General features: G+C 35.3%; 1 protein-coding gene across 1 annotated transcript in view; it reads left to right on the forward strand.

The window, feature by feature from the left end:
* Nucleotides 1-14,512, forward strand: part of DNAH9 (dynein axonemal heavy chain 9) — a 235,061-nt gene that overhangs the window by 55,692 nt on the left and 164,857 nt on the right. Inside the window, exons 32-36 of the mRNA XM_087955634.1 lie at nucleotides 99-309; nucleotides 1,341-1,468; nucleotides 2,680-2,788; nucleotides 6,550-6,697; nucleotides 11,188-11,362. Coding sequence (XP_087811760.1) covers nucleotides 99-309; nucleotides 1,341-1,468; nucleotides 2,680-2,788; nucleotides 6,550-6,697; nucleotides 11,188-11,362 — 771 coding nt within the window. The remainder of the gene's footprint in view (nucleotides 1-98; nucleotides 310-1,340; nucleotides 1,469-2,679; nucleotides 2,789-6,549; nucleotides 6,698-11,187; nucleotides 11,363-14,512) is intronic.

Below are 14,512 nucleotides of genomic sequence, written 5' to 3' on the forward strand. Positions count from 1 at the left end.
ATACCTATTATCTTGTAAGTAATTGACAAACCAAATAAAATAAATAAAAAATAAATAAAACAATGTGGTGTTTTTTTCTCATTGGCTTCTTACTCAAGGTAGTACAGCTTGAAGAGCTCCTTGCTGTTCGACACTCCGTCTTTGTAGTGGGCAACGCAGGCACAGGCAAGTCACAAGTGCTGAAATCTCTGAACAAAACTTATCATATCACGAAACGGCGACCTGTTTGGACAGACCTCAATCCAAAAGCAGTGACGAACGATGAACTCTTTGGCATCATAAATCCATCTACAAGAGAATGGAAAGATGGTAAGATCGTGGCTATGCATTGACATCCAATAAAAGGGTTATATAATTTTTTTTATTAAACTTGCCAAATCACAAAAAACAGTTACAAAAATCTGACCTCTAAGTGTTTGCTTTGAGTTGCTCTGGAACAAAACAGCTTCAAGGTATGATTGAGAGACATCTAGGAAATAGTCCATATTATTAACTATGGCCATACAGAGAATATGCAGTTATATTATAAATGGTCTTTGTTGTGTTCAGATCTGTTGTGTCTGGAACAAACAATAAAAATACAGAAGCCTCCCAAGCATTCATAGAAGGTTTCCTCAAATCTTTTTCTAAGCAAAGGCTTCATTTTGGGAAAGTCAATATACTTTGTTCTAAAGATGCTTAAATAGTTTTGAGGACAGAATTTTATATATACATATTTCATGGATATCTTGATGCTAAGGTGTTTTTGCTGCCCTGAGTCTCTTGTTTGAAATGGGAGGCTATACAAACTGAATAAATGAATCAATATTTTGAAGTATGAGTATTTAAAATACATCTGCACCTAAAAAAAAATTTCAGAGAAATTCCCCATAGTGGAAAACAAAAATATTTTTTGTGCTAATAACATTCTGTAATTTTTCAGAGATATAAATGTGCGAACCTTTGACTGTATTTATGTTCTTTCTATGAAAATAATATTGAGTTGAAGAATTAGGGAGAATGAGTAAAGCAGTTGCAAAATCTTTTTCAAAACCATAGTTCTTCTTTTTTTACATTCCTTTTTTTTCTTAATAAGAGTGCCCAGGGTAGTTTTTTTATTGCTCTATCAGTCTCAGCTGTGTAAAGTGATGTGAGAATATTTTTCAATGAGATATTTATTATTTATTTGATAATAATTCTTCATTTCTTCTTGACTGCAATTCTATTCATATCCTGTTGTTTTTTTAATTACCAGATTTAATTAACTGCATCTAGTTTTCCTTTGCTCATTTGCATGCATGTTGATTAAAACTTTTGTGAGTTACTACTAAGAGTAGAAAGGATGCCTGTGATGTTTTTAGGATTGTTCTCATCGATTATGCGAGATTTAGCCAACATTACCCATGATGGTCCCAAATGGATTGTGTTGGATGGTGATATTGATCCAATGTGGATTGAATCTCTCAATACTGTCATGGATGACAATAAGGTAAAAGACAAGTTCAAAGGTAATGAATATTTTTAAATGTAGGATATAGAACAGCTGTGGATAATGTTTATGGCAGTTTTAGTTACAACAAATTAAACCAGAAAATGTTTAATTGAGTTTTCAAAAATCTACCTTGAGTTTTCAGAATAATATTTTCAAATAATATTAAGTACCCCTTTCCTTTGGGCAATGCTTCTGAAAATCACACCTACTGTTTCTGTGAGTCTTGTAAAGAACAGATTGCAAGACTTCTGTCATTTACTACTAGAGCAATTGAAGTGTTGTCAATAGGATTTCTACAGGGAATGTGCAATGTGGGCAAGGTATTCAATTCTCTAAGCAAGGCTGCCACTTTTTACTCTTTTCAACTCCCTCTGCAGATGCCTCTGGTTAATGATCTATGTTGGGCTGCTTTTGAGAATTAGTACAGAATGTTGTTGCTGTTAAAATGTTGTGAGCTGTTAGGGTTTGATCATCCATTTATTCTGCCAGATATGTTCACCACCAGGCCATTTTCTGAATTAATTCAAGTTGCTCTTCAATACCTTTTAAACCACAATACATTTGAGAAAAATTGTAGGAGAGCTCCATTGAAGCTCAGCTGTATTGGCTCCTTAACATGTTTCATTGCTTTCTTAAGCCTATGTGTTGAGAACATTTTCTAGGGTGGGACTTCCCTGCTGAAGGATCAGATTATCTTCCATGGCCAATTCAAGACCATATTCCTTTATTTAAACTGATTTCATAATTACCTCATTTAATTTAACACTGTTTTGCCTTGTTGTCTTGCTGGTTCTTTTAATTTATGATGCTTTCAAATAATTATGATTTTATAGTTTATAAGACATTTTAGTTAGCCCTTTTTGGATAAATAATGTGACGTATGGGCCATGGTGACGCAGTGGTTAAAGTGCAGTACTGCAGGCTACTTCTGCTGACTGCTGGCTGCCTGCAATTTGGCAGTTCGAATCTCACCAGGCTCAAGGTTGACTCAGCCTTCCATTCTTCCGAGGTGGGTAAAATGAGGATCCAAATTGTTGGGAGCAATATGCTGACTCTGTAAAACTGCTTAGAGAGGGCTGTGAAGCACTGTGAAGCAGTATATAAGTCTAAGTGCTATTGCTATACATTTTATACTCTTTTTTTTCCAAGGGGTTGCTGTGGGCCACATTTTGCTTTGAATTTCCCATCTGGATGCCTTCTTTTTTCAGGTATTAACACTAGCAAGCAATGAACGGATCCCGCTCAACCCCACCATGAGGCTTCTGTTTGAGATCAGTCACCTGCGGACTGCCACTCCAGCCACTGTGTCCAGAGCAGGTAGTTGACAGAGGAGAGAAAGAAGGCAGCTTTATCCTTAGCATGGCAACATATGGAAGGAATCAGGCTTAACTTTGGGAAATCTAGTGACCATCTGAGATGTTGGGAGATATAATTGCCATAATCTTACAGAGGGACTGGCTATGCTAAGCATCAATCACTGCCGTGAGATAGATGTATCTATGCTGTTCAGACAAACAAACAAAGCAAATACACATACGTATTAAACTCCATTGTTAGTCATCTGATAAAGGAAGGCTAGGCTAAAGAATATTTTTTTTTTTATTCTTTGCATTTAGAGAAATTTGAGCCCAGAGGCAATTAGAGGTTAAATCTGGATATAGAGGATTGTCTTAAAACCTTAAGAATGTAATGTTTAAGAACATGATGCCTTTTATCCAAGCTTATTACAGTTAACAACAACAATAGACAGGTCCATGTGATTGCCAACTCTGATTTGTTTAGTTTTTGGTATATGTACTTGTCAGGATATCTACAGGGAGGTGATGCATGTAGAAAAAAAAGTGGGGTGGATTGTGTGATTGTAATGCTATCTTGATCTTTCTGACTCCTCCCAACTGACTTCCAGCACTTGTTCTGGGCTCTTTTTGTTATCACAGATAAAATGCTACAAGTTCTGCCTATCTAGGACACTTCCGGTTGCAAGGCTTTGGCGGCGGCAGGAATCCGCGTTGCTGCAGGTCCCTGCTGCGCTCTCCGCTGAAGTACCCCCGATCCAATTGGATTTGGGGGTTGTCGCTACCCCGGAGGGGTAGCGGAAGATAGAGGAGATCCGGATTGGGGTCTGGGGGTATCGCAACCCCCCTCCCCAGCTGGCTAGACTCCTTTTTTTGGAGGCGGTGGAGCGGCGGTCAGTAATGGCCGCTACAAAGAAATCTTCAACCGGGCAAGGCTGTGCAGGAGGAAGTGTTGAAAAGTGAAAGTTTTCTTGGCTGAACCGGGACACTAAGACACTCAAATATCCTGGAACTCTGATTTTTTGAAAGATACTTTGTTTCCAAAGGAGTTTCTCAAAGCGGCGAATGGAAGTGCTGAAAGGGAAAGTTCACTCTCCTTCCTTACGGAGATAGCAAATGGACATCGAAAAACCTGCTTTTGCACAGAAGGTAAAAATTGAAAGCTCTTTGTTACAAGTGGGAAGGGAGAGGACAAAAAAAAATCTATATTAAGACTTTGTTGGAGGAGACGCCTTGAAGATTATAAGATCAGAAATTGTAATAAGGCTTCAAAATACAGTTTGGGACTTTGTAACTGATATTGCCCCAGGAGGAGAAAGTGTAAAAGGAAGAACTCTGTGTTTGTTTGGATTGCTTGATGACTTTTGGACTTTTGGAAACTGCTCTAAGTTTAAAAACATCTTGGTTGTCTTAAAAAAAGAAAAAAGAAGAAAAAGGAAAAGTTTTACAATGGCATTATCTGTGGATGATTTAAAAAGGGAATATGAAAAAATAAAGGAAGAAGAACAAGAAAGTGAGGGCTTAGTGGGAGCTGTTTGTCACTTTTTAGAAATGGCGATTTCTACTTACCAGCAACTACAACAGCAGGAGGACTGGGAGGAAGAAGAAGAAGAAGAAGCCATCTTTAATGGACAAAAAATTTCAATTAAGAAAGAAAAGAGGAAGAGGGGAAGGAAAATGAAGAATTTAAGACTTAAAAAACAACAACCAAGAAAGAGAAAAATAAGGTGCAAAATTGATACAATGCCAGAAAGCAACAGAAAAGAGGAGTACAACAGAGAGGGGAAGTTAAAAAGGCGGAGGTTAGGAGATGGAGGGGTAAAAAGGCCAGATCGGATAAGAAAGGAAGGGAAAAGAGGAAAAAAAGCCACAAAGGTTTGAAACAAGATGGGAAAAAGCAATTTTTTTTCAGAGATAAAGGGTAAAGTACAATAAAAAAAAAAGATTCTGCAAAAGTATATGAGATAGTATTGTAGTATTTGTATTTGAAATAGAAAATTAGAGGTGTAAAATGTTTAGTTTTATAGAGTTTAATTGGCTATTGTGTCAATGTTATTATAAATTTATTATTTTATTTTTTTATTTTAAAATAAGACATTGTAGAATAAGAATGAAGCATACAAGACTGTTTTGTAGTATCTGTCTTTGAAATAGACTGGAAGATTTAATAAAATATTAAAATATTAAAATGCTCAAGTTTGATGATAGATTCTAAAGAGAATGTGTAAAATGGTTAAGATTTAATGACAGAGCTTATTACAAATTTATTATTTCTCTTTTTATTCTCTTATTTTAAAATGTAGTATGGAAAATGTATTAAAAATCAGAATGGAAATTATATATTTAACTATTTTATAGATTTATTATTATTATTATTATTATTATTATTATTATTATTATTATTATTATTATTATTATTATTATCATCATCATTTTTTTTACTTTAAAATTTAGTATTTAGAATGTACTAAGCAGAATCAGAATGGAAATTATGTATTGTTTTAAATGTCAAATATAGGGGAATGATAGAAAGGCGTCATACTTCAATTAGTGATTACAGGATAAATTTTTTGCTAAAGAGAAAGAGATAAATGGATAATTGGGGAAAAACGGACAAAAGATACAAGTATAATGATTCGAATTAAGATGAAATAAACTAAATAGAATTAAGAGAGTGAAAAGTAGGGGGAAGATAGTGAGAAAATATAGAATGGTAAATAAGATAAGTAATGGTATACAAGATGAGCATGAATTTGATTTAAGTCTGTACAAAAAGATGTAACCCGGGGTTAAGCCACTTTCCAAAAAGAAGTTTGATGTTTTTTGTGTTTTGTGTGTTTATGTCTGATTGAGATTTAATAAACCTTGGAGGAATGTTAGAAGGGAATCATTGTAAACAAGCCAGATGAAAATATAGGTATAATGAATAAAAATATATAAAATAGATAAATATAGAAAAGAAATATAATTGAAAAAAAGCAAAGGGAGAAATAATGAGAAATTTGTTAAAAGATATATATGTGTTTATATGGAAATGGGATAAATTAGAATTATGCTGTATAAAACAATGTTTTATTTGCTTTGTAAAAATTTACACAAAAAGGAGGTTTTATGTTTTAATGTTTGATGTTCTATGTTTTGTTTGTCCTTGAAAATTAATAAAATTTGTTTCCAAAAAAAAAAAAGTTCTGCCTATCGAGTTTTGTCACAAATTGTAGCACTTATCTAAGTATCTGCACCCATACCAAGGGAGCCTTTGTATTAAAATGTATGCCTTTCAGATTTGCTTGGTTTAAAGCAAAACTGATCCCAAATGCGTTTTACCTAGTATCCAACTGTAGATTCCTACTTTAGTTTTAGAGCATAAATCCAGGTTCCCAAACAAGCCAATGCCGGTGCATAACCAGTCCCTCTGAAAGATTATGGCAATTACTGTACATTCCAATCCATCTGGTTTAAGCGAGTTAAGAGTTTGTCAATGTATTACATTATAGTCTCTTTGGCTTCTCATGTGGTAGTATCTGGATGATTTTGTCAAACAGGATCAAACCCAGTTAGTACTCAGATAGAAGTACTTACAAAATCTCAGGACTATATACAAGGTTGGAAAAAATATATCCTAGAAGTAGGCATTAACTACCCACTTCCATTTTTTTTTTGTTAGGGAAACAACATGGACACATCCATGAAATCACCAGGAGATAGCTTTAACTTTCAGGGGACTTTCTATAGTAACTTAGATGTGGAAATTCTAGGACTAACCCCACTATTTTACATCTCCAGGGATCCTTTATATCAACCCAGCTGATCTAGGCTGGAATCCTCCAGTAAGTAGCTGGATCGACAGAAGAGAAACTCAGTCAGAACGAGCTAACCTGACCATTTTGTTTGACAAGTATTTGCCAGTTTGTCTGGATACACTTCGAACCAGGTATGGTGCAACAGCATTAGGACAAAGTTGGCACAATTTGTTTACTGCGTTGCATTTACTATGAGTTTTTATTAAGTGATGATAAGAAGCACATATTTGCAAATGTCTCATAATATGTGGTTGGCCTTCATTAATTTTCTGCAGTTCATTTCTTGTTAGAATTCTGTGTTAACCTTATGGATTGGAGAGATTGTTCCATTCTTCTTGTAAAAAAATGGAATAGGGTGATCAGAGCTGAGCTGAAAAGAGGGAGGGAGGGGAGAGAGAGAGAGAGAGAGAGAGAGAGAGACTAGATGGCATACAAGAGTTTTCTATATCTATGCTCACCTTAAGACAGAAAAAGGCATTGCAACACTTATTTACAGAGTCTATTCATATAATAGCATAATACCATGGGAATCCCATACAGTAGTGCACCTATTGTTTGTTTGAAGACTTATTCATAGGGGAGTGAGTAATCCTCAGGAATTTACAACTTGAGCTAACTTCTGAAGATGGAGTGACAGGGCTGGTAAATTATATTTTCCTGCCTGAGACAAAAGCATAAAAATGCCTCTCTTATTACTGTGATCGCAAATATGTGGGAGGATCTTCATGAAGTATGTATTTCTGTTTCACACTTAAAGCTGTTTTGTGAATTTCTGGTTTTGATGGCTACTTAGGCAGTTACTTTCTTTTATCTGTCTCCAATCCTTTCAACAGAACTGATCACACATTGGTGAGTGATCTATAACTAAAATTCTTAGTTTCTTTTAACAACTCTTTAGTGTCTCATAAAGTGATGAAGATGGCTGTCTCTCAGTCATCCCAAAGAGCTCCACTCCTGATGATGGAGAGGGAAGAAAGTTGAATGAGTTACACCCTCTACTGCACTCCACAGACAGATGGTGTCATAGATACTTCCCCTGACTCTGTTGGATAAGACAAAGCTATATTAATCCCAAATGTATCACTACCTCCACAAGAAGAAATAATGAGCTTTGAATGAAAAGTGAACCTTTGTTTAACTCCTAAACAGATCAATTGTATATTTATGAGCCTGGAACCTGGCATATCAGGGATCCATGGGGAATTTAAAACTGTGAAAGCCCAAGTTATTAAAGTTGACAAAGGTTTGGGAACTTTGGAGAAAATTATTGTCAGTTTTCATGAAACCAAATTTAGCATTTTAGATGTAAAGGAACAATTTCATTGCACATCTGCAAATCCTTTGATTTAAAGTTCATGGACATCTGATAAGAAATAACTTAAAAATAAGAACTCTACCTCTGGATGTGGAGGAACAGTAGCTGTTATTCATTTACTTGAAAGAACATTTTCAGCAAATCTTATTGCCAGCTGACATTAAACTTGAAATACTGGTTGCTTACAGATGAAAAACAAGAGACAAGATCCCTAATGGACCTCAGGGTCATTAGCCCCTATAATTGTTAAATTTCTGAAGTGCAGCACCAGAGACCATCCTACCACTTAACAGATAAACCACTGAATTCAAATATCATGAATATTAAATAATGATTCTCCATATCTTCCTTCATAAATGTCAAATTTAAGAAGAGGCTTTGCTTTGGCACGTAATTAGCAAAGAACAAGAATGTGAAATACTTTTTTTGTAGCCAGCAATCATCTGCCTTTGTCCTGAAGAGATCAAAAGATTTAAAAAGCCATCTGCTGCTGGGGAATTTTTTAGAGGCTCTGCATTTGTCTGATAAGTAATAAGGTTGTCTTTTCTTTGTTTTCTTTCTTTCAAAACTTGTTACTACTATATGAATATAGAAGCTTCCATTTCTATGTCTTTATTACCAATGCAGGAGGAATGTGTATCTCTCTCCCTCTCTCCCCGCTTCCCCCCATGCTTGCAATACCCAAAGTCAAACGGAAGGTTTAAGATGGAAGCTTTTTTTCTTTTTAATTTTTAGTGATAGTCTAGTTGGGCAGGGTATCTTCTTTATTTTGATACTTTTTGTTTTATGTTTTTATTTGATCCATATTCATTACTTAAAGGTTCTCCTTTTATGTATGTGGTACTTATCAAACTTAATACAGTATGTCTGTAATGTTGGGACACTGACCTTGAGAAATATTTTATCTACATGGAGACATGGCACTTACAGTAATCATCTGAAATATAAATGGACTTAGATTTAAAAAAAACCAGACACATTTGTAAGAATCTGGAAAAATAGCAACAGATATAATTATATTATAAGAAATCCTGGATGAGCAGCTCTTCTTGAGATCTGGGAGCTGGACTGGTTAAACCTCTATTAGCAGGCATCTGATAAAAATTGTGGGATATCTGTTAAGTTTAACAGTGATTCTAAAGTTGATGTGGAAGATGAGCATTTTGCAATGAAAGAGTCTTTATTTTTTATTATAAAGATAGCCAGTGGTATTTTTTTTATGACCCCACTAAGAACACTTCTGAAACAGTTCACTGATTTGTTTCAAAAATATATTTTGCAAACCATTGTCATTAAGTCTTTCTGGTGAATTCAGTCTAAATCGGGATCCTCAGCTAGACAGAAAAACTAGAAGTACTATAAGCATACATTACAGAATTTATGACATGCAACTCTTTTTTTAAAAAAAAATCCAACAATAGAAAATATACTAAAACTGTTCTAGACCAAATTATTTTTTAAAAAAATTCTCCTGCTTTAGAGTGTCAAGTTGGTGTGGGCTAATTCAGACATTTCCCACTGTGTTTAATTTTGATGTTTAAAAACTATGCACAACTCAATCCCAGATAATACCAGAGTACTTCCTTCATAAGAGATTCTTATTTGGTAGAATATATTAAGAATGACCTTGGGGTATTGTTGGGAAAAAAATACAGGTTCTACTAGTAAGTTAACCTTTTGGGACACATTTAAGACATAGATCTACTGCTTCAACAACAAAAAAAAGTAGATATTTTAATCTTGTAGTTAGAAAAAATAATTAAAAACCTTTTTTAAACGCTGAAAATGCCACAGATGAATTTTGTGCTCTACATATGGCTGCCCTTGAAAGAGTATCTGGAAGCTTATTTTGTTTGTGGGGTCCATTGGTGCACTCTAAGCTTGGTTGCTTTCTTGTAGTCATTTCATGACCAATAAGGTAACATCATCAGTGCTAGTATATTTATTTATTTATTTATTTATCATATTTTTAATCTTCCTTTATTATTGCCTTTATTAGTGTATATTACATTGATAATATACATCTAGTACACAGTGTAGCAGCATGGGCAGTTACGTGTAATCCTAGAGAAGAACATGTTGCGCCTCTGTTCCATGAGCTGCAATGGTTGCCAATTTACTTCTGGATCCAACTCAAGGTGCTGGTTTTAACCTTTAATGCCTTTCATGGAATGGGGCCAAGCTATCTGAGGAACTGCCTTTCCCTAGTTATATCAGCCTGCTCTACTAGATCTGGCAGAGAAGGTATGCTGCATATTTGATCAGCTACATTGGTGAGCTCCAGGAGACACATTTTCCCTATTGTGGTCCCTGCCTTATGGAACCTTCTTGCCCCTGAGATCAGATCAGATCATCCCTTGACATTTCAGAAGTCCCTCAAGACCTGGTTATGTTGTCATGCCTGGGGCTCCCAGAGAACCAGAGACATGCTTAGATGGCGCCTTTGTTGAGGTGGCCATTTATATCCTCTTTTTTCCTAAGGGTTTGTATATTTCTTTTTTATCCTATTTATTTCTTAATGCAGATTTTTGTTTTGTTTTTTTATATCTGTTCTTTTTAAATTTGTTGTTTCTATCCAATTGTGCACTACCCAGAGTCACTTTTGGTGAGACTACACACATTTCACAAACAAAAAAACAAACAAATCAACATTTTACTAACTGCAGAGTTATTGGCCCAAGCTACTAGGCATATTTTTTAAATTTTGAATCAGAATCACATGAAAAGTAAAGTTGCGGAACAATCCAAATTTGAAGAAGTATGGAAGACACTCTCCAGGAATGTCCAGGCCAAAGAATGGATTGATACCTAAATCCTTTGATTTATAATTATTATTTTAAAGACTTAGAAAGATCTCAATCTGAATGATTTATCTGTTACATTTGTTTGGCAAAATATAGGATTACAATATGTGCCTCTTTTTTGGGTTCACATACTTGTAAGCATAACCAAAGCCTATTAAAAATATGAAATAAAAGGATCAGTTTCATTATACTTTTCATTTGACCACTTCTGAATTCACTGCGTTTGTGGTAGGTCAGACCTTTGCAAGACTTCCATTTCAATTCTTTTAAGAGGATCAACGTTTTAAAATGACTCAAATATATGATTACAGTTATTACTTGGCTATGTGCTGATGGTATTTTATTCCACTCTGTAGCAGTGGATAAGAAAGTTATAAACAATGAACATTTTAAAAATGTTAAGAGTTGAAAAGAGGATTTATGTGATATCTGCTTGCATTGTTCAATGTCAGACATGCTAAATCCAATTAAACTTCACAAGTGTTCAATTATCCTATTATAGATTTAAGAAGATTATTCCCATTCCTGAACAGAACATGGTTCAGATGTTGTGTTATCTTCTCGAATGCCTCCTCACCAAGGAGAATACCCCTCCAGATTGCCCTAAAGATCTCTATGAACTTTATTTTGTCTTTGCTGCTGTTTGGGCCTTTGGTGGTGCTCTGTTCCAAGACCAGGTAAGAAAAGTGATTCCATGAAAAATGACATTAATTAACATAGCTTCATATAGAAGAGAATATTTGTAGCTCAGGGTTAGACTGCAGGGTCCTTGGATCTTTCCGAGCTAGGTGCTCTCTGAATGCTGATGGTGTTACCTAGTTTGGTAATGAAGTGTCTGCAAGAAAATCACCAAGCTCAGAGACCACTAAATTCATATATTAGATTCATATATTAAACTGGGCACTCAGTGAATTGATTCACAGATCATTTTAGGTGATGATTGGCTACTATAAAACACAAACTCTCTGTTTACTTTTGGCATTTGGCTTAGTATGATGTATGAAGCTGTATCTCTTGATGAGAGCAGCTTTGCAAACCACTTAAACATATCCAGAGATTGTCCCAAAAGTCCAATTGCCTATTGAAAAAGCACTTTTAGGGAAACCATGACCTGGATGGCTGAGTATCTTCATAGACATAGCCAGAGATTCTTATGGAGAAACACAAAGCATTAAAATCTACCCATTGTAAGAATATTATTATAGAAGAAATATGCATAGTCATCTGGAGTCTAGTATTACTGAAACTCTCTTTGTGCCCTACACAGTCCTTCAAGAGGTTGTTTTTACTTTGTCCTAGCAAGGCATTCCAAGTCTTGACGACCATGTTCCTATCATGCACTTGGAACTGCTAAAAGCAATCTAACCAAAATATAACGGTGCTTTTGCCTTTGTTAAAGTCAATTAGAAGTGACTTTGAATGCCACATGTCATGGGTTTCACACAAGGAATTCTTAAAATATATAGGTGAGCTAGCTGGAATGAAAGTGACTATATTTTTCCTGTATTAGTACAGATCAAACACTTGACGCTATGAACAATGAACTACTATCCATTATTAGTTTAATTCTGCCTAGCTAATTTTTCAATAGAACTTACAAGTACATGTTCTATTTGTACAGTCCTTATTTGATAGCTAAAAAGACAGAAAACTGAAAGCAGAATTCAAGTATTGATTCTCAACAGTAGCTGATGAATGCTAGGTTTGTTTTATAGTGAACAATGAGCCTGGTTTCAGATGCAGCATACTAGGGGGCTGTATATAGTCCTGGGGGGAGAATTTTCTGCAAGCAAGTATTGTGGGAAAGTATCCCCATACAGAGAGGTCTATCATCTCTATGCACTTCACAAAGAGGGAGTAGGGATTTTCATAAGCCCTCTCTCAATGGCTGAATCATACGAGCAGATCCAATTTTTCAGTTCTCACTTTGGAGATTTTATATAATGTTGGATTAGTTGAAAATATTATTTATTGTATATATTTCTTCTTTTCTTCGAGTTCCCTATTAGAAAACCTGAAGCAATTCTTGAGTAGTGCCCAGCTGATCATGGATGATCTTAAAATAACCTAAACAGAATTGGATTTGGTTGATACTTGGATAGGCCCAGGGCTGTAGGTTAAATTGACCAAATATTGAGGAATATCCCAGAAAAACAAACCACTTCCATATAGTTGTCAAGAAAGTAATACATAACAGGCATTACATAAAAAAGGTTCAGATATTTCCAAGACTATTCTCTACAACTAAATTTCCAACTCTTTCCTCCCATCTGCCTGTTGGGGGAAAAATGAACTAAGCCATTTGCTCATTGTTTTAATTGAGATCCTTTGCCATCAGGGAATTCTTTGAGGGAAGGGAGGCAAAAGTCTTGCTCTCTTCCCTTCTGTTTTAATCCATGTGGGGGCACTGAAACTCTCCTTCACTGATTTTCTTTCATACAAGACAGCTCTTTTTTTTTTTTTCATGATGCTTCTATAACAAGAAGAAGAAGAAAAAAAAGGGGGGGGAGGAAGAAAGTCTCTATTTTCTGTATCTAAATTAGCCTTATTATTCAATTATTTATTTAATCCTGTTTTTCAGCTGTTATTTTGTCGTCAATTTATATTTCATATCATTATCATCCGGGGCATTTTTTTCAATTTTAGTACAAAACCTTGTCCTAATTGGTATGTCAGTTGCTCCAAAGTTTACTTGCTTGTTTCAAATAATTTATTATAGGGAAGATGATTTTAAAAAAAATTGAAAGCGTTTTGGAGAAACTCTTAATGACTTAACTACCATTTTTATTCAATACCCAAGCTTTCGTAGCTCTCAATCCACTTGTTACGCTATATAAGATGAAGTCCTGACATACCCTTTTTTGGTGCATACTCAAAATTATAGCTGTGGGGAAGGAGAGAAAGTTGGGAGAAAGAGAGGGATAACTAGTGGAAAAAACCAGGGTTGTTTTAAAAAGAGAAAAATGAAATTTCAGAGTCTCATTGATAGTGACCTTCTTTATGAAATGGTGTAATAAAAACACCCTTGTTTTAAACATTGGAAAAACTAAAGAGATCATTATTGATTTCAGAAAAGGCAGGCACAGCCACACCCCTTTGTGTATTAATGATTCACCATAATGGAGATGGTTAGCAGGATCACATTTCTGGGTGTGCAGCTAACAAGTAGGCTGGTTTGGTCGTTCAATAACGAGACACTGATGAAGTGAGCACCAGTGAGTTGCATGAGAAAAGTGCATTTTCCTTCCCCTGTCCTTACCATTTCTATAGAGGGACAATGGAGAGCCCCCTGTCATATGGCATTCATTACAATCTGGTTTGGAAGCATTACTGCTTCAGACAGGGAGGCGGTTCAGAAAGTGGTGAGGATGTCTGAAAAGATTATTGGCAGTTCACTCCTTTCTATCCAGGACATGGCATATAAGTGTTGCTTGAGCAGGGTTTGCAGTATTGTCTGGGACACTACACATTCTCTTTGCGGCCTGTTTTCCTTGTTACCTTCTGGGTGGAGTCTTTGTGGTATCCGAAGCAGAACATCCAGTTTCAGTCACAGTTTTGTTCCATACAGTATCAACCTAGTCAACTCTCAATCTTCCACTTTCTGCTATGTATTCAAGATGGACAGTGATTAATATTTGTATGTATTTATATGTAAGGGTGTATGTATATACATATGTATGTATATAGCATGTCTATATGTGTGTTATGTATTTGTACACTTTTGAGAGCAGGCAACAGAATTTTATTTTTAATGTGTACCAGTGTGCCCACAGTAAAAAATGACAATAAAGGTTATCTTGTCAGATTTTTGATGGAAAATCTTCAGC

The sequence above is a fragment of the Notechis scutatus genome, chromosome 2, assembly GCF_049901735.1.
Source record: "Notechis scutatus isolate UNSWTSFEM ecotype Mainland chromosome 2, rNotScu1.2, whole genome shotgun sequence".
Classification (NCBI taxonomy): Eukaryota; Metazoa; Chordata; class Lepidosauria; order Squamata; family Elapidae; genus Notechis; species Notechis scutatus.